The sequence below is a fragment of the Arvicola amphibius genome, chromosome X (assembly GCF_903992535.2).
Source record: "Arvicola amphibius chromosome X, mArvAmp1.2, whole genome shotgun sequence".
Taxonomy (NCBI): domain Eukaryota; kingdom Metazoa; phylum Chordata; class Mammalia; order Rodentia; family Cricetidae; genus Arvicola; species Arvicola amphibius.
Genome location: NC_052065.1, coordinates 65024362 through 65047668, shown reverse-complemented (window position 1 = coordinate 65047668; position 23307 = coordinate 65024362). Strand labels below are relative to the sequence as shown.

The following is a 23307-nucleotide window of genomic DNA, read 5'->3' as shown; positions in this document are numbered from 1 at the left end:
ACGGGAGCATTTCCAGGGGCTCATTGGTCAGCCAGCCTAGCCTAATTGGTGATCAGAGATTTGGTGAGACACACTGTCTCAAAGAAATAAGATGGAGAGTGTCTGAGGAAGACGTTCAAAGTCAAGCCCTGGTCTCCTGATGTATGTGCATACACAGGCACACACCCATACAAACATGCACATGGACCAGGCTAAGTGCTGGTGAGGTTGTAATGGAAAGGGAATCATGGCACATGGTACACTATTGGTGGGAATGGACATTAGGATAGCCATTAGAGAAAGCAGTATGGTGAACCCTTAAAACAGACTCTTTAATTTTAGATCTCTATGAGGTTGAGGCTAGGTTGGTCTACATGTCGAGTGTCAGGCCAGCCAGGACCACACAGTGAGACCCTGCCTCAGAACAACAGCAACAATTAAAATGGTATTGTTGGCTGTGCGCCACATCTGTGTGCCACATCTGTAACCCCAGCATATAGGAAGGATGTGAGTTTGGGACCAACCTAGGCTATCTGTCAAAGCCCTTTCACAAACAGACAGACAGACAGACAAAAGCCCTGTCCTATGAGTCAGCAGTCTCACTGTTGAGAAACCAAAGGAAGTAAAATTAATAGTTGAAGAGAGTCTTACCCCTGAGTTCATTGTAGCATTAGTCACAATAGCCAAGATATAGATTCATCCTCAGAACTAAGCAAAGGCTGAACAAATAAAAGCACACTAGTCTAGACACATTGGAATACTAGTGTTTTATTAATTTTATTTATTTATTTATGAATGTATTGAGACTTTGTGTACTCACTAAACGTCCTCTTGTACTTGGGGTCTTCCTGCCTCCATCTCTCAAATACTTTGATTCCATGCTTATACCACCTTGCTTCGTTTTATGTGAAGACAAATATTCTACTACTTGACCCACATTTCCAGCCCCAAGAATATTAGTTTGTAAAAAAAAATTATCTCTCTTTTTTTGGTGGGGGCATTTGTTTGGTTGTTTTGGTTTTGAGACAGGGTCTTACTGTGTAGCTTGACTGGCCTAGAACTAGCTGTTGCAGATCAGGCTGGCCTCAAATTCTTATAGACATCTGCCTGTCTCTGCCTTCCAAATGTTGGGAGTAAAAGTATGTGCCGCTACAGCTGGTTTTAAAAAGAAATCTTGACGTTTGTGACAACATGATGAACTTGTAAGTCTTTATGCTAAGCTCAATAAGGCAGACACAAAAGACAAATACCACTTGGATTTGCTTGTATGTACAATCTCAGGAAAAAAAATACCAAGCTTCAAGATGCAGAGAGTTAGGATGATGACCGTCGGGGGTGGGATGGAGAATTGTCATAAGGATGGTTGTTCTGAAATCTGTTGTACAGTAGGGTGATAATAATGAACGATAGTGTATATTTCGAAACAAAACTTAGAGCTGGAGAGATGGCTCAACAGTTAAGAGAACTCATTGTTCTTGCTTAGAACCTGGGTTTGCTCCCCAGCACCCACATGATGCCTCACAACCATCCATGACTCCAGTTCAAGGGGATATATATATACCCCTTTTGATCTCCTTAGGCACCAGGCACACATGTGATGTACATACATATATGCAGGCGAAACGCTGACACACATAAAACAAATTAATATATCTAGAAACAAAACAAAATTATAGGTCATCTCACTACAAAACAAGTGTGGCAATTAATATGTTGATTAGCCTTAGTCAATCATTCAGCATTGTACATATATTTTAAATTATTAGATTATATCCTATAAATATATGCAATTATAATTTGCCAGTTAAAACTAGTACAACTCAAAACATCATAATGAGATACTAGTTCATACCTAATTAGTATGACTATAGAAATGATGAGAAACAAGTGGAGGTTAGGATGTACAGATGTTAGAGGCCAGCCAGGTGTGCTGGCATAAGCCTGTAATCCCAGCAGTCAGGGGGTTGAGGCAGGAGGACTGTGAGTTCAAGGCCAGCCTGGCTAAATATTGAGACACTGTTTCAAAAAAAAATCTAAGAGGTGAAAAAAAAGAAAAGAAAAACTGGAACTCTCACATACTATTGGTGTACAAAATGGAGCAGCCTTTCAAACAAAGCTGTTCCTCTTAGAGCTGACCCTGATGAGGTATATGTCCAAGAGGAGGAAACCATTCCCACACACTTGTATGTGGATACTTACAGTAGCATTATTCACCATATGCAAAAAGTAGAAACAACCAAAATGCCTAGTAACTGGTAAAATATAGCATATTCTTAGAAAGAAATATTATTCGAGCATAAAAAGGAATGCAGCCAGGCGGTGGTGGCGCATGCCTTTAATCCCAGCATTTGAGAGGCAGAAACAGGTGGATCTTTGTGAATTTGAGTCCAGTGTAGTCTACAGAGCAAGTCCCAGGACAGTCAGGGCTACACAGAAACCCTGTTTTGAGAAACCAAAAGAGAAAAAAAAAGATATGTTACAAAATGGATGTACCTTCAAAACATTGTGCTACAGAGAAGTAGCCAGTCATGAAAGATTGCACATTATAAAATTCAATTTGTAGGAAATGTCCAGGGTGAAAAAAATCCATAGAGACAGAAAGTAGATTAGGGGTTACCAGGGGCTGACTTGGAGAAGGGGATAATGAGGAGATATTGCTTAATGGTTTCAGAGTTTTTGATTGGGGTGATGAAAAGGTTTGGAAGTATTGTGGTGTCAGTTGCACAATACTGAAAGTATAATTGATGTCATTGTGTGCACATGGTAAAATGGCAGATTTTGCTATGTATATCTTATCACAATAAAATGCAATTTTCATTAAAAAATAAAGAAAAATAAAACACACACACACACACAATGATTGATAGGAAATACCCCTGGATGGCTTGTGTCTTCTGCAAAACGTGAGGGAGGCTCATCCTCAGAGACCAAAGAGTACTTGATGCAGAACAGACTGGAGCTGAGCTCGAGGCAAATGGAGCTGAACCAATGCTCTGTTCACGCCCCGTTCTCATGATAAGAATCACTTGGGGACTTGTTAACCATACAGAGCACTGATTCTCAAAGTACTGTCCAAGGAGTCCTGGGGGTCAGTGAGGCCCTCTCTCTTCCAGTTACATATCTCTGAAACTAGCTGGATTTTCCTCTCTATTTCAGCCAAAAGAACATATAGCAACAAATTGAATGCAGGGGCAGATGTGAGCATCTGTTCAATTCTGCCATTGTAATTTTTGCTGTTAGAAAAAATGACAGCAGATAGGGGCTCTGTAAACTTTTGCAATGCTGTGAGTTAGTTCTTGTTACAGTGGGAACTGGTTATTTGCTGCTGAAACCATAACAGAATTGAGCCTCGGCAGGGGGAAAGGGAGCATAGTTGTGGGTCCCAATGTTAACACAGCTCACACAACTCAGTTCTCTCTATAGATTAAGTCACACATGAAACAATCCATCAAACGTCCAAGGAGAAGAGATGTTTCTCTCAAATCACCTCTTTTTTTCTTACATTTTTAAAATTAATTTCTTCTTTGACAATTCCATCCAGACATAATGCATTCTGATTCCTCTCACCTCAGACCCTCTGTTATCTCCCTCCCACCCCGGCAAGACTCCTTCATTTTCAAAGGTCATGCCTTTTGGTTTTGTGGCCCACTGAGTTTAACCTGCATCATCTAAAGCAATCATCACAATGTTAAAAAAATAATTATTGAAGTATCTGTTGTGGCTAGGTGGCGGTGGCACACGCCTCTAATCCCAGCACTCAGGAGGCAGAGGTAGGTGGATCTCTGTGAGTTTGAGGCCAGCCTGGTTTACATAGTGGGTTCTAGGACAGCCAGGGCTATACAGAGAAACCATGTCTTGAAAAACATATATGTATGTATGTGTGTATGTATGTTGTATGCCCAAGGAGGTAGCTGGCTCAGCAGGTTAAAGCAATTGCTAAGCAAGCCTAATGACCTGAGTTCAATCCCTAGAACTATTGTAAAAAACTGATCTTAGGGGTGAGTATTTGTAATTTCAGTATTCCTGTGGTGAGATGGGAAGCAGAAACAGAATTAGCTGAAGCTAGCTAGCTGGAGCACAAAATGCAATAGAAATGAGAGAGATGCTGCCTCAAACAAGATAAAAGGAGAGAACTGACCCCTGAAAAGTAGCCCTCTGACACTTTGTGCCTTCCCCTAAATAAATAAATGATGTAACCCCCCATACACTCCTCCTGATAAAAGACACAAGAGTAGAAAATGTAAAACACTATCACTCTTAATTGAATTGTTGAGAATGTAGTCATTTTTATTAAATATGACTTATATTAATGTGTAATAGGTTTATTGTTTTATACAAACTACAGGCATGTACCACTGTTCCCAATTTTCCAAGTTATTTTTGAGAGTGTGAGGGTTTGTTTCCGAGAACAAAAACTTGGGAACCATTGGCAGAGAAAAACAATCATTTCAGTTATAAATTGTCCTTTAGATGGCTTTCTCGCCTTTTGGTTAGGAGCAAGTGTGGAAATTTTGATTTAGGAAGTCTTTCTTAAGGCCCTGGACTCTGTTGTTAGACAACTGGACTGGGTACTTACTGAGGATGCTTGGTACATGTTGAACCAATGTAAAAATGTTTGCATGCCAGCAGTGTTTATGACTGACAGGTGTACTTAAAACTAGAGGAATCAGATTTGTCAGGCTGAAAATAGCTGGTCCCCTGGAGTTTGTGTGGGTGGTGACAGTGCTTGACGAGCTGATCCGCATAGCTGTATCTAGCTGTGCTGACAACCCAAGCACAGAAACAGAAGGTGGGCACTGGAAATCCAGCTACCTGGTGCTAGGATGAGGTTCTTTAAGTCACCTTGTACTATATACGTGGCTGGCATTCAGGTTGTCCACTGAGAAGCTCTGACCTGGATTGTCGGGGGAGAAGAGTTCAGGTTCCTCTGGCATGTGGACATAATAGCCTAAGAGGGGAAGCTGAGGAAACCTAGTTTCTTCCGTTTGAGGAGGGATCTGGAAAGTGTGCTGGGCTTTGGGCTGGTGGGACAGGGCAAAGGAAGGATACAATGCCTTCCTACAGAGAGCTCCACCTCCTTCTCTGAGTCACATTTCAGGCTCTTCTATGATGCACTGGACTCCTAGTATCTTCCTAGTGGTGGGCATTCAGCCTAAGCATCAGTGTTTGGGAAATTTTCACGTCCCCTGAACTGATTATTTCTCTCTCGTGTATAACACCAACCTGCAGCCTTGGTCTAAGACAGAGCCTTGCTGTGTTGGCCAGGCTGATCTTGGACTCCTGGACTAACAGTGATCCTTCTGTCTCAGCTCCCCAAGTAGCTGGGGTGACAGGGGCATACCATCACGGCCAGCTTCTCTGGGCACGCTACTGCAGCGCTTTGTACTTCTCTTTCTCTGTGATCTGTAGAGCTTTACTTGCTTGTGTCGGACTATCAGATCAAGCTATGTCAGGAAGACAGAAACTCCTATTCACATTTCTGCCTCTAAGGATGTAATATGTGCTCCACAAATACTCAGTGAATTAATAAATGATTGAATTTGTTCAAAGAGTTAAAAGATTCAGATTTAAAATAAGGGCCTATAGTCAGCCTGAGCTATACAGTGAGACTCTATCTCAACAACCAAGGGCTGAGAGGGTAACTCAGTGAGAGTATTTACATAATATGTATAAAGGCCTAGTTTTGAGCCTCAGCAGTGTGAGCATGCACACACACACACACACACACACACACACACACACACGGCAAAAGTAAAAGAAAAACAGAACAAAATATGAGGTTGCTCTGATTCCAGGACCTAAATAATATCTGCATGTCTTTGGCTCCAAAGCAAATGAGGAAAAACCGAGCTGAGTGCAGTAGATGCAGAGGGGATCATGCAACCCATGCTGGGTGGAGGGGTGAACAGAAACGACTGACGGTATGAGCAAAGATTATTTCTCTGAACTTGCCACTAGGGTGTTGGCACAGAGACCTACTAAAAAATTCTTCCATGACAAACCAAAGGCTCTTCTGAGCCGTCTGTCAAGTAAGGGAGTTAGAAGACTGAAAATGAATGTGGCTTTCAAAAGAGCAGCCCCTCCTCTCTGGTTCTTGCTTCCCTGCTCCACTGGTCCTCTGTGATGAATCCCTGCTGAGGAAGGCATAGCAGCTCCAGCCATTTAGGGTAGGAGGAAGGTGATCCTCAAGAACTAACTTTTTGAGGAAGGGGAAGGCTGGAGCTACCCCCAGACAACTTAGACTCAGCCCAGGTGACCTCTGACCCCACTGCAAGGCCTGACACATTTCTTACCGTGCCCATAGGGATTTGGTGTCATGCACTGTAGAGATTTGGAGGTGAGAGTGATTCAGGTTCTTTATTTGTGCTCTTTGACTAAGTTCTTTTGGGAAGGCCCTGCCATGTGCCTCCAATGAACTGCTGTGGCTTGGCCTAATGGTTCAGTACTTGGATGGTTTTTTGAGCATAAACAACCCCTGTGCCTCGAATGCCTCTACCAAATTTCCTGTTAAACTTTAATCTCTATTTTGTGTTGTTAAGAAGGTAGAGACTCACTAGCTATGCTGATGCATGCTTGCTGTCTCAGCACTCTGGTGGCTGAGGCAGGAGGATTTAGAGTTTGGCATCATCCTGGGCTAGACATGACCAGACTCTTTTTCAAGGTGGAGACTTGATCTGACTGTGATATCTGGTGGTGGGGAAGGTGGTGGTGGTGTCATGGTGGTGGTTAAGGTTAAGGAGATTTTAAGGGGGAAGCACTAATGCCATAGGCAGATGGCTTCTTCTTGCCCCATAACACCCCATGCCACCTTGGGACTCTGCCTAGAGTCTCTGCCAGTGAAGAGGACCTGCAGATGCAGCTGTCTGAGCACAAATTCCCTAGATTTCAGACTCCTGAGCCGAATGCTTGTTCTTTATAAATTAGTCTCAGGTATACTAGAATTGAAGTAGAAAATAGAGCAAGAGGAGCCAGAGAGAAGGATCAGCAATTAAGAGCATTGCCTGCTCTTCCAGAGGACCTGGATTTGAGTCCCAGCTCCCAAATGTTCTCGTGACCATCTGAAACTCCAATTCCAGGACATCTGGCACCCTCTTCTGACCTCTTTGGGCACAAGATACACACATATATGTAGGCAAAACACCCACATGCATACAATTTAAAAATAATAGTAATTTTAAAATTAAGAGAAAAGAGCAAAGCAAGACATTAAGGACAGTGGAAGAAGGGGACAAAGAAGGGGACATTGCTGCCAGGGCTGGCGCTATCCTCCATGCCCTCACTTGTATCTTCTTGTCAAATTTGAAGCTCTCTCTCAGAGGACCAGAAGACCCACATTTTGGGGGTAAGAAAGCAAGAACAAGCAAGCAAACACCTACAGACTTTGTTAGCATTTTCACAGAAGACAACAGTGCCCACCAGTTCTTATGTCAGATGCTTTCTGGAAACTTTTTTTTTTCTTTTTGGTTTTTTGAGACAGGGTTTCCCTGTAGTTTTAGAGCCTGTCCTGGAACTAGCTCTCGTAGACCAGGCTGGCCTCGAACTCAGAGATCCGCCTGCCTCTGCCTCCCGAGTGCTGGGATTAAAGGCGTGCACCACCACCGCCTGGCCTCTGGAAACTCTTAAGGTACCCATCTCTAGCTCTTGAAGGATGCTTCAAGGACCAAATATATGTGACCAAACATATTATTTCGGGGAGTTCAGGCCTACGTGGCCTTCTTTGGACCTTTAAAAATCTCATGAACTCCAAACTGGCGATCTCTGATCATCACTGTTTTTCTTGACAGAGATAGCAACTGAGTAGCATTTTTAAGTCTTATGTATTCTTTCTAGGACCAACATTGGTGTTTAGGAGAATTCTGGGAGCCTCGTAGACTATATAGGTGGTAAATTAATACTATACCCTACCATTTATTTGGTATTTACCCTGTGTACACCAAATGACACAATATTCTTGTCAAGTAGTTGCACTTATAGTGACAGGGAACCCTTTGAACCCTTTAAGTTTCCCTTAACACACTCAAGTTTGTCATAGTCCTATTTAGGTACACATAGAATTTGACATAGCACTCTAGATTATTCTGTTATATAATACCTAAGTTCTTTCTTGCCCAGTATTTGTAGAATTTGTATGCATATATACAGAGACATCTATACATGCTATAGGAAACATCCATGGCTCTGTTCATTTACTCAGTTGTTCATTCATCCTTTCAACTATTTAGTGTACATAGATTTCTCAAGTGCCTGCTTTGCTCCAGGAATGTCCTAGCCATGAGGAAGGGATACAGAAACAACTAAAATGTGGTCTCTCTACATGATTTAATCCAAGACCAGAGCTGCAGAGCTTATTTTTCTAGAATTTTCTTTAGATTGTTTTAGCACTTTGGGGATATGGTGTTGATCTGCTGTTGAATGTATCTGATCTCTTTTTTGAAAGTGAGAGTAGCCAGAATTCCTAGACTCTGTCCCCATGCCTCATCACCAGGAACAAGCACCCTACTGTGGTGCTCTTCTAGGCTTGTCTCTTCTGCACCTGTCCAGAGGAAAGAAGGACTGACTTGGCCTTTGGGGTTCTTCCCTGTCACACTGCTATGGCATTTCTCTTGCACAACCTGCTTTACAATATGGTGCTTGTGGTCTTTCCAAGCTGGAGATAATGGGCTCATTTCAATAACAGTATCCATGCTTATAAAGAAATGTCATTCTCTTTTTGGTTACAGCAGATTTTTTTGTACCTCACAAAATGTCACAAACTGTGGCTATGTATCAAAAGTTCTAGGTAGGTGAACACTGATAGATAGCATGGGTAAATTTTAGGTTTTAAAACCAAAATGCAGGGCCAGTGAGATGGCTCAATGGTAAAGGCACTTGCTGTCTAGCCTGATAACTTTATTTCAATGCCCAGGTCCCACATGGAAGAATTAGAGAACCAACTCCTGCAAATTGTCCTTTGACTTTCACCCATGGCAATGCATGCCGACAGACAGACAGATACACATACATGCATGTACACACTAAATAAATAAATAATGTAATAAAAATGAATTAGAAAAATCAAGGTACAGCCAAGGCATGATGGTATCTGCCTCTCATCTCAGCACTTGTGAGGTAGAGAAAAGAGGATCAAATGTTCAAAGTCATTCTCAGCCATAAATTAAATTCAAGGAAAGCCTGGCCTATATAAAGTCCTGTCTCAACAAACAAACAAACAAACACCCCAAACAGAAACAAAACAAAACAAGAAACAACCAAACCTAACAACCACCACCACCACCACCAAAACCGCGGATATCAAGGTGTAAAACTGGGTGTAGTGTTACACATCCGAAGTCTTATCACTCAAGAGGCTGAAGCAGAAAGATCACCCGATCAAAGGAGTCTGAGGTCAGCCTGGACAACATAGCAAAGCCCTTTCTCAAACAAATAAGCCATTGATGTCTGATGCTCATTACTGACATGAGAATCCAGGTGAGGAGTTGCACCTCAGTAAAGCCAGCACTCAGGAGGCTGATGCAGAAGGATCGTGTACTTGAGGTCAGTCTAGGATATGCAGCAAGTTTCTCAGCCTGGAGTACATAGAGATACCCTGTCTCAAAAGCACATAATTGTTTTCTAATGTAGCTGGGTCTTAATCTTGGAGAATTTTACAGATAGTGTCTCTTTTCCACAGCCTAACACACACACACACACACACACACACACACACACACCAGCTTTTTGCTCTTCTTAATCCTGTTGCTTCTTCATAACAGACATTATCCTTGTTGGAAAACACCCTAGTAGGCCTAGACCACTGAAATGTCCACCTTGGGGATCCCACCAATCAGCATGCTGATTAAGGATCATACATGTCATGCAATAACTCGCTTTTTATTCTGCACTGGGAATCGAACCATGAATGGGAGGTAAGCACTCTTACACTGAACTGTATTCCCAGCCCTAAGTTTAGCTCTCACTACACAGTCTTATTTGGTATTTCAGGTGTGTGGCTTTTCTATTGGGCACAGAAATTTGGGTGAGCTTTTATAACTCTTTTGGTTTTGCTTTTCTGTGGTGCTGCATGGTGACAGTGTTGGGGATGGAATCTAGGGCCTGGCACATGCTAAGAAGCACTTCACCATTGATCTACACCTCTACTACTGGTTTTGTTTTGCAAGTGAGCTGGTATGTAACCAGTCTGACTCTCATGTTCAATTAATTAGAAAAATAGTCGATACCTATATGATGGGCAGGCTGAGGAAGAGCTATCCTAGATGCCAAACCTTTGCCCACCAGGCTTTCATATTGTTTGTGTGCTCAACAAGGCTTTCGTCCATTTGTTTCTAATCTCTTCTACCCCTACTTCTGGAAATACCAGTCAAAAGTCCAGGGATTTGAAGACAAGATACCATAGGACTGATCTGGGAGGGAGAGCTCTGAGGTATGTGTAGTGTGAAGCGGCGGGCTGCCACCCGCCGCCGGCTAGCTTTACACCCGAAATAATTACACGGAAACTGTATTCTTTTAAAACACTGCCTGGCCCATAGTTTCAGCCTCTTATTAGTTAATTCTCACATCTTCCTTTAACCCATATTTAGTAATCTGGGTAGCACCACGAGTTGTGGCTTACCAGGAGAGATCTTAACCTGCGTCCATCTCGGAGAGGAGCAGCATGGAGACTCCTATGGAGACTGCCTGAAGCGTCTCCCCCACTCTACTTCCTTGTTTCCACAATTCTGTTCTGTCTACTCCACCTACCTAATTTTCTCTTAAAGGGCCAAGGCAGTTTTCTTTATTAATAATAAAAGTAACACATAAACACTCCTCCATCAGGTATGCCTCCTTCATTCTCTGAACTAACACTATCCCACCAATTCACTTATGGACCATTTGGTTGCAAAAACAAAATCTTTTTAGGGTGTTAGTTCTCAAATTGCATCATGCTGTGCTTAGGAGCTCCCTGGAAAGCTTGATACCATGCAAGGTGTCTGGCTTGGCCACAGATTGCTGCTGGTTTCTATCCCTGAGCAGTTTCCAAGTGATGCTGCTGGGCAAGAGACCATGCACTCTGAGCACTGCTTCTCTAAGGGAATGAATGCACTGACAATTTCCCAGAGTCTCTAGGAGGAGCCCTGGCAGGAGACGCTGGGTATGGTCAGAGCCAATAGGATAATATCTTCTTGAAGGGACGCTTACTGGCTCAAAAATTCCTCTCCTCGCTGACTGCCATTTTCAATTGCTTTTCCTTCATATCTGAAGTAGTGGTGCACCAATAGTGTCCACTCTTGCGGCTCAGAGCCCTCATCAAGTCCCTAAAGAGGGTTCCTCTATGCCCAGTCCTAAACAAATGGTAGCTTTAGTAAGAGCGTTGGTTGAGGCCTTCCTTCCTAATTTTCCAGTAAGTCATAGGACAGAGAAGAATGCTAGATCTGGAAGGAGGCCCCTAGATAATGCTGCCACACTGGATGTTGGAGTCACCCAGCCCAAGCTGCATGAGCCTGTCATCAAGAATTCTAATGACCTGGATAGAAGGAAGCTGGCCAGCCTTTTCATGTTACTGAATGCACAAATCAATAGAATTAGACACTGGTTTATAATATAAAGACAATTTTATTGCCAATAAAAGCCTTTAATAACTCATTTTTTCCTGTTTCAGTAGGACCTTATTCTTTCTGATGAAAATCCAGTCATAGCATCTCTCATTAAAAATAAAATTATTTTGAAATAAATAAATATATAAAATAAATAGCATATACATTTTATAAATAGTTTGTCCTTATGCACAGTATCCATGCTTACATTTTAATATCATTTCCTTACAACCTACCCCATATCTCCCACTTTGGTGGCAGGAAAACTGCATGTCAGGACGAATGAGAGATCTGCAGAGCCAGGGCAGGAATGGCTTGCAGCAGGGCTGGAGCCCCTAGGATTTTCCCAACGACACTTTCCCAAAGCTCTGTAGGTAGCATCTGTGGCAGATTCCTTGGTCTTTCATTTGCACCCCATCTCAAAGTAGCTGGGTAGATTGTGAGGCAAGACAGCCTTGGCCCTTAGTGAGGGGGCCCCCTGTTCTTTGTCATGCCACCTCATGGGAAAGAACATGAGTCAAACAAAAAGTATATACAAGATTCCCTCTGACCCACCCCTCCCCCCATGTCCCTCCCCAAAATAACCCAACCTTGATATACACTTTGAACAAGGGGACAGCTGGGTCAAGTTGAACAGTAAGTGCTTCTCTGTTATCTAATTGATAGGAAGGAAGGACTGAAAAGCTATGAGTATAGTGTTTGCAGAGCCAACCATGGCCACAGAGTACATGGGTCACAGAGGTGGCACCAGAGGTCCATTACCTATAACGGAAGAGGTCTCTGGACATGGAGGGCAACTTAGAAGGATCTACTGGCCTGGGTAAGAAGTGAGTGAACTTCTGGTGTCGTTTAGTCCTGTATCCCTCCCGGGGTGAGCCATCTTTATTCAGGGCCACATAATACTGTCTTTCCGAGTCCGAGTGCTTGTACAAGGTGGAGGCATAGGTGTTGTACCAGTTTTCTTCAAATTGCTCCCGGAAAACACATTCACGTGTGAGTTTCTTCTGTGAGGGTGAGAAAATAAAACAGAGCCCATTATATGACTATTCCACCATCCCAGTTTGCTGGTGGGGAAAGCCTGAAATAGCAACAGCACATTGAGATTAGAAAATTTCAGGCCTGTCTCCCTGTGTGTCCAAGGAGTCTTTCCTCCACGCAGTGCAACACTTCCACCCCCACTGTATCTTCTTCATCCTCCTTCATGAGCCACACAAAAATGTTTTGGGTGTGATCTTTCCTGAAGGGAAGGAATTTGGAGGAGCTGGCCTTGGCTTGCTCTTTAACCCCAGAATTTCTATTATGGCCTTCCAATGCCCCTCTGGCACCCACCGGGCTCACTTCCCACTTAGCGCTAATAATGTTTGACTGCACTGAGATTACAGTCACCCACATCAACTGGCAGGCAAAGGCCACGGGTCTATATAAAGCTGCATGGGAGGTGAGCTGTGATCTCTCCTAATGAGCAGCCTGTCAGCTGGAAAGCTCAGAAAAGATCTCCTTGAAAAGCTCCTCCAATCTGGCTACTTAAAGCTGGCAGCTCCTGGGTTTCCTGCTTCTGGCCCTTCTCATACATGATCAGGCCGCCATACTGCTTGCTGGGGTGCCCGATACCGAGTGCTGGGGACAGGCCTATCTCCTAGGTGTCAGAGAAAAATGTGTTCTGATTTCATGGGGTGTAGCCAGCCAGAAAGCGTGTTATGTGACTCGAAAGTCTGAGCCAGGATACTGGGATCCCCCTAAAGGGTTAAGGTCAGCAAAGTCACTTACCATGACCCACTGCTGGGCTAGCTTCCAGAACACAGAAAATGTATTGCAGCCAGCCCATTCCTAGCTAGGGGATTGGGGCTGTCACCAGTCCCTAGAACCCTCATTCTTCATTTGTTGGTATTATTTGGCCTTTGGGGTTCAGCCGAGGCAATCTGGAAATTGGGGGCTGTGCTTCTTACTGGAAGGCTGGATCTTTTACTGTGTTATTTTTGTGGCTGCCCATCAGCTACTGCTCTGGGTACCCATTAAAACTAGGATGTGCTCTTTCGAAACCTTAATGCCCCCAAGACTAAGCGGCTCCTGACAAACCAGCATGGCTTCCTGTTATCACAGCACTAGCGGGTCCTCTAATGGAAAAGGTGAAAGCAAGTGTATCATAGAAAACCTAAGATGGAGGGCTGAATGGGTAAAGGTATTCTGGAGCAAGGCCCTGAGCAGCCAGGAACAAGAAGACACCAATCCTTTACAGTTATAAAAGCCCTTTCAAGCGCTAGGTAAACAATTTTATCCTCTGCCTTAGGCTGTTCACACACTGGTGGTAATAGCCTCAGATAAATAGAAAAGCTGAAACTTACCGATCCATAGAGCTCTCCTCGTTCATTCATTCCTAGGTACAGGCCAGAGTCCACTCCCCGGATGCTGATCAGCCCCACAGCCAAGCTGATAAATTCCAGAATTCCTGGGACAAAAAGTAGAACATCATTCTGTTACTAACATGGAGCTAGGAGAAGGCTGTTCTATGACCTACCCGTCATTTACCCCCAACTATAGGCAGCTTTACCCCCAACTATAGGTAACCCTTGGTATCCATGGAGAATCATCTGATGAATCAGTCTTCTGCAGCGAGAAATGAAAACCTCAGGGAAAGTGCTCAATCTCTCTAAGCCCCAGTTTTCCCACGTGTAAAATGGGAAACAATCCTTTCCTCCACTTAACACTGCAATTTTCTTCTTTATTTTGCAGTGTTGGGGTTGGAACTTGGGGCATGCTAGGAAAAAGCTTGATCTCTAGGCTCCACCCCCAGGCCCCTTAGGTATGCTAGGGTGAAGAACCCATAGGAAGGCTTGCTAACAAACGCTCCACAATTACGGCATCAGTGTAGTGGAATACCGCACTTTCAAGAAATGGCAAGGTAGTGTTCTCAATGCCAAGCCACCCTCTACCTCTCTGGCACCCACCTGCGTTCCCTTGCTGTCCTCTAAGCTGAATGCATTTTTCACCCTCTCAGCTGTCATGTCCTTAAAAACCACACAAGGCTGTCAACTGCCTGTAGCTGACTCTAACAAATGCCACACAGGCCATGCTCTAAGTTTGTTTACCCTGTTTATGGCAGGAGGGAAAAGTTGGCCTGAAAGCATTCTCAGTTCGTTCAGCCCCAAACTGACAAGCCTGTCAATCTCCTGCCCTCTCTTGAGAACTTAAAGTTGAGCCACAGCTGAGTTGGCAGGTAGTATTGGACTCCAAACTGATTTGAGATGTTGTAACTTTAAGGGGAAAGGGAAGAAATTAGAAATGTCCTTTAAACTGACAAGGTTAGAGGTGAAGTTTTGAAAAATTTTTTCATTTACCCCATGAGAAAAAAATGAATTATTAAGAGGGTAAAGGGACACAGAAACTAAATCAAAATAGTACTGAAGACAGTCAACTAGATCCTTCTTCCTCCTCTTCTGTTGGTTTGGTTTGGTTTTTTGAGACAGGGTTTCTCTGAGTAGCCCTAGCTGTCCTAGAACTCACTCTGTAGACCAGGCTAGCCTTGAACTCACAGAGATGCACCTGCCTCTGCCTCCACGGTGCTAGGATTAAAGGCCTGTGCCACCACTGCCTGGCTAGATTGTTCTTTGCTATTCCTTCTTCAAACCACATTTTCAGCAGAGACCAGAAAACTCACATACTTGTCTGAAAGCATGCACTGAGTTCACACACTAGCTATCTTTCATGCCAAAAGTATGATTAGTAAGGGCAATATTTTGATATTCTATATGAGAGGTAGAACTTGTCCCAGAAGGATAAGATATTGGAGGATGTTGAGATGGTTCAGAGGGTAGTAAAAGTGCTTAATACTATGTCTGAAGATTTGAGTTTGATCCCTGGGACCCACATTGTAGAAGGAGAGAATTGACTTCTGCAAGTTTTCCTCTGGCCTTCACTTATGCTATGGCATATGCATCTCTCTATGCATCTCTCTCTGTCTCTCTGTCTCTGTCTCTCTGTCTCTCTGTCTCTCTCTCTCACACACACACACGCACTTACACAATAGATAAATAAATACATAAATTTAATAACTTTTTTTAATGAGAAAGAAAGTAGTTAGCAATGCAGTCCAGGCTAACCTTCTGTTTCTATCTCCCAAGGACTAAAGTAAAAACATAGAAGCATTGCATTCTGCAATCAGGTTGAAAACTCCAGTGGGAATTTTTCTCTCAAGTTCTAGTGGCTAGCCTGGCAATGGACGTAGTCAGTCAATCATGGTAGCTTTGGGGGTACATGTTTGTATAGCTCATTCTGATCTATTTGAAGGATCTACAGCTCTGCTACCTGTCTATGGAACACTTGACGGTTGGTCTTTTGCTTTTCACGTTCAAATTCTCTGAGTCTTATCCTTATTCTGACTGTTAGTAACTTTTAAAAAGTTGTTTATTATTGTTATTGTTGTGTTGCTGTGTATGACACACATGTGTGGAGATCAGAGGGCAATTTGGGGGAATCACTTCTCTCTTCCTATCATGGGTTCCAGGGATTGACCTCTAGTCCTCAGGCATGTGCAGCAAGTCTTTGACTTCTGAGCCATCTATCTCATCAGGCTCTTGATTCCTAGTAGCTCTTATAGCACAGTGCAGATGGTTTCAGGGGGAGAATGCCATATGCCTTAAGGAAGGAAGGGGAAGACAGTGATGATGGGGGCTAATCAACCATTGACTTAATGAACAGCGATCTTCAATTGCTCTGAAAGAGGTTCTGCCCTTTAAACATTTTAATGAACAACTCATAAGAGGACACAGGAGCGCAGCTTCCCTTAGCCCCAGTGGAGACCCAGTTGGAAGGGATGAGATAATCAAGATCCAAAGAGGTTTTGGAAGGTTGGAAAATGGGCTGGCTCCAACAGAATAGGCATAATTATAAGACAATAGACAGTATTGTATCTTGGTCCCCAAAATCAGTTTCACCAGAGATTTGTGATTGGGGTTTTGTTAAGGGAGGGTGAGCGTCATGTGCACACAGCTAACTTCACTCCTTAGCTCATGGCCCCTTGTCATAGTTGCGTTGTTCAAGGGCTTTTTGGCCATCTATCTCCCTCTTGGCATCTCTGTATCATACCCCCATATACCTCCCACTTCAGAACTAAACGTAGAGCCTTGGACGTGCCAGGTAAGCAATCTGCCACTATCTACCTAGAACTTGTGTGTTTTCTTGAGAGTATGCATACTTTTGTATTTCTGTGCACTTAACATTTTTTCTTTCTTTCTTTCTTTCTTTCTTTCTTTCTTTCTTTCTTTCTTTTTCTTTTTTTGGTTTTGGTGCTAAAGATTGAACCCAGTAGCCAGAATATGTCGTGTGTATTTTAATTATATATAAGTCTGCCTGTTTCTACAATGGGGTAGTGTAGCCCAGTGAAACTCAAATAGCAATGGCTTCCGGGATTTCATTGAACAGTTAGCTCATGTTGGTGATTAACAGGGTTATTTATTTTTTTTTTTTTGGTTTTTTTTCGAGACAGGGTTTCCCTGTAGTTTCTAGAGCCTGTCCTGGAGCTAGCTCTTGTAGACCAGGCTGGCCTCGAACTCAGAGATCCGCCTGCCTCTGCCTCCCGAGTGCTGGGATTAAAGGCGTGCGCCACTACCGCCCGGCCTAACAGGGTTATTGAAAAGCTAATGTAGGGTTGACAAGTGGCTCAGCAGGTAAAGGTACCTGCTTACAAACTTGCCCACTTGAATTCAATTCCAGGGACCCTCCACACGTGCTGCTGTGGGTGGCACACATGCCTGACCCAACCACCCCCACACTCATTCTCTCTCTCTCTCTCTCTCTCTCTCTCTGTCTCTGTCTCTGTCTCTGTCTCTCTCTGTCTCTCTCTCTCTCACACACACATGCACACACATACACACACGCACACACACTAAAGAAATAAAATATAATATAATATAATATAATAAATAAAATATAATATTTTTTAAAGTTAAGGTAGGACTGGCAAGATGGCTCAGTGGAGAAAAGCAATGGCTGCCCAACCTCAACCTGAGTTTGATCCTGGGACTCAAATGACAGAAGGAAAGAACTGACTCCTGCAAGCTGTCCTCTGACCTCCATACACTGGGGCTTCTTCTTCCTCCCAACCCGAACAATGAAAAATAAAATTTCAAAAAGCTAATATAAAACAGGTCAAACAAAAATGAAAGGTTATCTTGGTGTGGAGGCATATATCTGTACTACTAATACGTGAGGGTCTGAGGCAGGAGGACAGGTAATTCAAGGCCAGCCTGTGCTCCACAGGGGGACCCTGTCTGGAAAACACAAAACCAAATCAAAAGAGCAAACAATCAAAGACCAGGTAAACTGACACGCCCCATAATCCCAGGAACTAGGAGGCTGAAAGGTGAGGGTCCCAAGTTTGAGGCCAGCCTGGGCTACATAGTGAAACACTGTCTTTAAATCTTTTCAATTTGTTTTCGTTTTTGAGACATGGTCTCATGTAGTTCGGGGTGGCCTTGAAATTGAACTCTATGCAGCTGAGGATGACCTGATCCTGATCTTCTTGCTCCATCTCTTAGGCACTGGTATTACAGATTGTGCACCTTGATGCCTTTTTAAAAATGAAAAATATATTAAAACCTAGTATAAAATAGGAAACAAAAGTGGGGGTAGGCTGAATTCAGAGAGCGCTAGTTACTAACATGAGAGAAGGGCCTGCTCTGCCATTCCACTCGATCCCAACAGGATCAAGCTGGGGTTCTGTGTCTGGTTCTACTGTGCCTAGAGAGGGTGTCAGGAAAAAAAATGTAGAGTGACCTATCTGGCAAGACGATCCCAAGCCATACTTTGATTCTGTTCTGAGTGCTAAACTCTGAGGGACACCAAACCGTGCTACTAACCATCTTTGCTTTGCTAAGGCAGCTCACCTCTGAGCCTCTAATCACAGCAGTTGCCCCTTTCTCAAAGGATCCCATGTCCCAGACTACCCTGAGCTCATTAAGTAGCAGAGGGAAGCCTGTGATCTCACTTCCAGAGACCTGGTGTGAGAACAAATCATGAACCCAAGAGGTGTGGCCATTTGAGTCACCAGTTTTTTTTTTTTCTCCAACTCTCTGTGAACCCTGATGCCAAAGGACAGATCATACAGGATGTTGCTTGGGTTGTGTCCAGTAACAGGGGTCTCCAACAGCTGGAATCATCCCTGCCCAGCTGTCTTTGGGCATCATTTGCCTTTGCCAACTTTCCTATTAGTTGGATTCAGACTGTGGGAACCCAGTGGCACATGATGATGGAACAGATATTTCTAAACCTTCTCCTGAATCCCAGCCAGCATGAAAGGGGAGAGAAAACAAGCCATTTTCATATTTTCCCAGCTACAGCTGGACAGGGGTGTTAACAGCAGAGCGTTGAGGCAAAGTATTAAGTAGACAAAGTTTGTCATCGGTTCTCACCCCTTCGAGGCCCAGGACCTCCATCCCCTCTGCCTCATCTTGACCTGCCCACCTCATGCTCTGGCATTTTCTCGACAGTTTCCAGACTCTTCTTACACCTCCCTCCCCAGGGCCTCAATCAAAATGGATCTATCCTGGGCCCCACTGTTTCAGGACCTTGCTAGATGACTGGCTAATGTGTCATTTAATCTGGTTCCCTCAGCCATCCTGTCAGACCATCAGGGCCAAGACAGTGCTGCCCTGGCCCTCGGCCAAATAAGAACCAGATCACTCAAAACCCAAAGCAGCTGCAGCAGCCTGCTCCATCCCACCTGGCAGGAGGCCTCTCCTCTAGTCTGGCTCCCCAGCCCTGCTCTGTCAGTCCACAGGTGCCCCTCAGGAATGTCAGGCTCCCTATGAAGCTCATGTAAATGCCACCAGCCAGGCGGGGACTGAAAGACTCCTGGCTACTGACTGCAGATGGAGAGCAGGGAGCATGTGCAGTGCCAACAGGTTATTATTTGGAGTCGGGGCTGCACTTGGGCTCAGCCTGACTTGTTTAGAACACATGGATTCCAGGGTAATCCTTGGGGGCCCTGCTCTCCAATTACAACAAATAGCTATTTACTTTACATGGCCTTCGGAGACTCCCTCCTCCCCCCAAGCAGAAATCTATAATATTTTTATATCTTAAGTCTGGCCTACTTTACCCTGCTGGAATGTTGACTGCTAAAGCACTTATGGAATGTTAAAGTTTCGATTTATTGAATACTCTGGCTGATTAACTCAAATGTGGAGGGCGGAGAGTGTGAGCAAACTCAAACACCACCTCGTCCTGTGCCAAATGCTAAACCGAGTAAGAGTGTGTTTGAAAGTTGGCAGGGGAGGTTATGAAGAGACAGCTTTGACCACTTATCATTTCCTTTACAGGAAATACACGGATCTGCCAAGAAATCAAGAAAGGAGGAAAGGGAAAAGGTGATGTGGAGGTGGTCTCAGGAAGTTTGTTTTTTCTAAAAGACCAAACCCAAACTGAAGCAGCCAGTTAAGCGGCAGTGCAAACATCCCCTCCTCCGCCAGCTTTACTTCCTCTGGTTTCTCCTTAAACTTAACACCCTTAGCAGGTATGGGAGATGAAAAGAAATCAAGATGTGTCTTTAGGGAGGCAATTAAAGACCACTTATCCCAAGAGCCTATTACTGATTTATGTTGACCTTGTAGATTATTGGGCTCAGCTCAGGCAGAGTCAGACAAACATAGCAGCTGGGAGCAGTGCACAAGTTCACCAATTTCATTACCCCCACCCCACATTTCACCGTCATTTCAGGACTTTGCTTTTACACATATACATATAAACACACGCACATATATGCACTTCTTTATGTATGAACCATCCAATATCTTTAGGCTCTTTTTGGGAGCCTCTGAGTTCAGGGTGGGAGTCCCATTCCTTAGGAAGAGGAACAAAAGGGGACTTCTAAATCACAAGTGATGGAAGGGAAAGAAGCCAAGTTAACACTCCCTCTCCTCCCACCCCACCTCATCACCCTTTTGAGGACCTGCTGCAAGTTTATACAGACACCTGCACCCCTCCATTACCCCTCCCAACCTACTGTACTCCAGCTCTCGTTGAGTGCATTTTTCCAAGATGACACAGACCTCATTAGGGTTCCTGCCTGCTCCCAGCAAGGAAGACCAACCCTGGTCCTAGTTGTTTGCTACGCTTGGCCTTAAGCTGGCCCTGCTCCCCTTTTCTTTTCTTTTGTTTAAAACTGAGCACTCCAGATGCAGCTCTAGAAAAGCATGTAGAATGGGAAGATGGGAAGGATGGGGGGGGGGGGAGACGAAGCATGTCCTTCTTGAGGGTAGGCGTAGAAAATACCCTTCTTGCATTACAAGAACCTTGGGAGGAAGCAGAGGACATTGAAAGATGGAGGAGACAAGGTAACTGTCACAGCACCTGTTTGATGGCTTAATAGAGAATAGGAAATTGAAAATAAAAATGGCAAATTGTTGAAGAGGAAACACATTTGCTTAGAAAGCTAAAGATTTCTGTCGCGGATCAAGGTTTATATTAATCGCATAATTAGTTCTGAATGTAGGCTGGCAGCTGGGTGCTCTGAACAGTCTGTATAGTTCCGGGCAGGTGGAGGCAATCCCGCTTTGGAGATTAGACATTTCCTGTCCTGGGCTAAGGGGACACCTGTTTCTGGGGCTGGCAGTGGGCTCAAGACAGTCTCCTCACGTGGGCAAGGAGTTAGTTCTAGGCAAAAGATGCCCAAGACTTGTGTCCTTCTGCGATGGGTACCGCGAGTTTTTCTTAGATTCTCAGGTAGCCGGTTTATGCCATGCTGCCTGGATTGGCTCCTACCCTGGCCTGAGCCATCCCGAGGATGGTCAGTGCCATGGCTGCAGGGTCCCGGCCGGATAAAAGTGATCCGGGTGCGGGCCGCCGGCCACCACGCCCGTGGGCCCTGAAGACTCCTGCTCTGGGTGATCAGCTGCGATGGGCCTGCCACCCTCGAGGTTCCGCCAGCCGCAGTCCCCTTGCCTCCTAGGGGAGGATTCCCACTCCTCTCCTGGCTCCACCTGCTTCCATCAGAGGCCCGACGTTGGGGTTCTCACAAGGAGCCCCTAGGTCCCGAAGGAGGGAGGGTGGAGCGGGTGGGAGAGGCCGCACCGCAAGGCGCCTCCGCCCCCTCCGGGGAGCGTCGCGGGGCATGGGGGCCCCAGGGTCGCCGCGAGGCTTAAGGCCCTGCCACTGCCTCCCGCCCCGACGGGTCCGGACGGCACCCGGCCCGGGGAGGCTCAGCGGGCCCCCTGCGCGACAGCCCCCAGCCGTCGGCTCCCCTGTACGCCGTCCACCCGCCTCCCTCTCCTCACGGCCGCGTCCTCACCGAAGCGGCTGTGGTCGTGGCGGGTGCCGTGCACGGTGCCATTGGGGAAGATCTCCAGGTGGAAGCCGGTGCGGCAGTAGAGCTGGCGGCGCCGCAGGATACCCTTCAGGTGGGCGAAGTCTGTGGGCGAGCCGCGCTGCAGCTTCCCCTCGATCTGGCCCAGGCGCTCGTTCAGAAAACCCGGGGAGTCAGCTAAGGGCACGTTCCCCAGAGACGAGGAGAAGCCGTGCAGGTCCCAGTCCAAGGAGGCAAAGACGCCCCCCACCTCCGCCATGACGGGGCTGGCGGCGGCGCGGGCTGAACCGGGGCCGCGGGGCGCGAACTGCCTCTCCCCGCGGCGGGCGCGGGCGGGTCGGCGGCGCTCGCTCGCTGCGAGGCTCCGTGCTCTGCCCAGCTGCAGCACACGTCTGTTCGCGTCCAAAGAACTTCTTAGCGGCGGGGAGCGTGGGGCAGCGCGCTCCTGACCTTGCTCTCAGTTAAAGTGCGGCTTCCCCTCCGCATCCATCTCTCCTGGCCTCTCATAGCTGGCTTCGTGGAGCTATCAGATGCAAACGGCACTTTATATACGTACCCACTCCCCTTCCATTGACATATTGGATATTTAAATACAAGCCACACCTCACTGGCATCCCCTCAGAGATTGGTGTGTGGGTTCTTTCCTTTTTTCCCCCCTTCTCGTATCCATTTGGCTCTTTTTGGGAGAGGGGGTGGAGGGGGGAGCGAGCGAGCTTCACTCCCTCTTTTATTATGAAAAAAAAAAGGCAGGAAAAAGCTACACATTGCAGTGAGGCATAACTGCTTTTGGCAGGATTTCTTAAACTGCTGATGAAATAACGGAGTCCAGTACGTGGAAGCCATCGGCGCCCACGGCCACGCAGGCCGGTTCCGCAGGGGTCTGCTTGTTGGTCTGCTGCAAGGGCCATCCCCACCTCCCATGCATCCTCTGGTTGCTCCCCTCGGGAAAGTGCCTGAGACTGGGGCTCGGGGAGGGCATCCTCGAGCCGCTGAGCCCCTCTTCTCTGGCCCATAAGAGACTGCAGAAGGGGTGTCTGGCCCGGGACAGGGGTGCTCTGGTTCCTTTGTTCTGCTGTCCCGTAGTCCCACTCCCCACCTGTAGGTCCACAGGGGCTGAGGAAGCGAAAAAGATCCTGAAGCCGAATGCAGTTGCAACAGTAAGGACTGAGAGGTGGTGAAGGTCCCTGCAGACACCAAAACGGAGGGGGGGGAGGCTCTTAAGGGGTTTGGGAGGAGCAGGAAACCCCAGAAGGGAAAGAAGACTTTTAAAAAGACGCTGTGGTTTAGGCATAGAAACCGGGGTGGGAGGTTTGAGAAATAGAAAGCGATCTTTTTGAAAAATGATCTCCATGGCTTTCTGGACGCACTTTTACAAGGCTCAGGAGAGCAAGCTCGGTGAGAGGCTGTTGGAAGCCGGGTGGGGGCTTCCCCCCACCTCTTTTCTTGTTGGAAACAGGTGTT

General features: G+C 45.6%; 1 protein-coding gene across 1 annotated transcript; it reads right to left on the bottom strand.

The window, feature by feature from the left end:
• Window positions 1–12307: 12307 nt before the first annotated feature.
• On the bottom strand, window positions 12308–22105 carry Fgf16 (fibroblast growth factor 16). The gene is made up of 3 exons (XM_038317370.1): window positions 21832–22105; window positions 13892–13995; window positions 12308–12553 (listed from the first exon to the last, which is right to left on the bottom strand). Exons 1-3 carry the CDS (start codon window positions 22103–22105, stop codon window positions 12308–12310), a joined length of 624 nt encoding a protein of 207 aa, XP_038173298.1.
• Between the last annotated feature and the right edge of the window lie 1202 nt (window positions 22106–23307).

Coding starts and splice junctions, on each gene's coding strand:
- Fgf16 (XM_038317370.1), bottom strand. CDS start 22,105: ATGGCGGAGGTGGGGGGCGTCTTTGCCTCCTTGGACTGGGACCTGCAC. Junction 13,996..21,831: donor CCACGACCACAGCCGCTTCG/GTGAGGACGCGG, acceptor TTTTTGTCCCAG/GAATTCTGGAATTTATCAGC. Junction 12,554..13,891: donor GAGGAGAGCTCTATGGATCG/GTAAGTTTCAGC, acceptor TCACCCTCACAG/AAGAAACTCACACGTGAATG.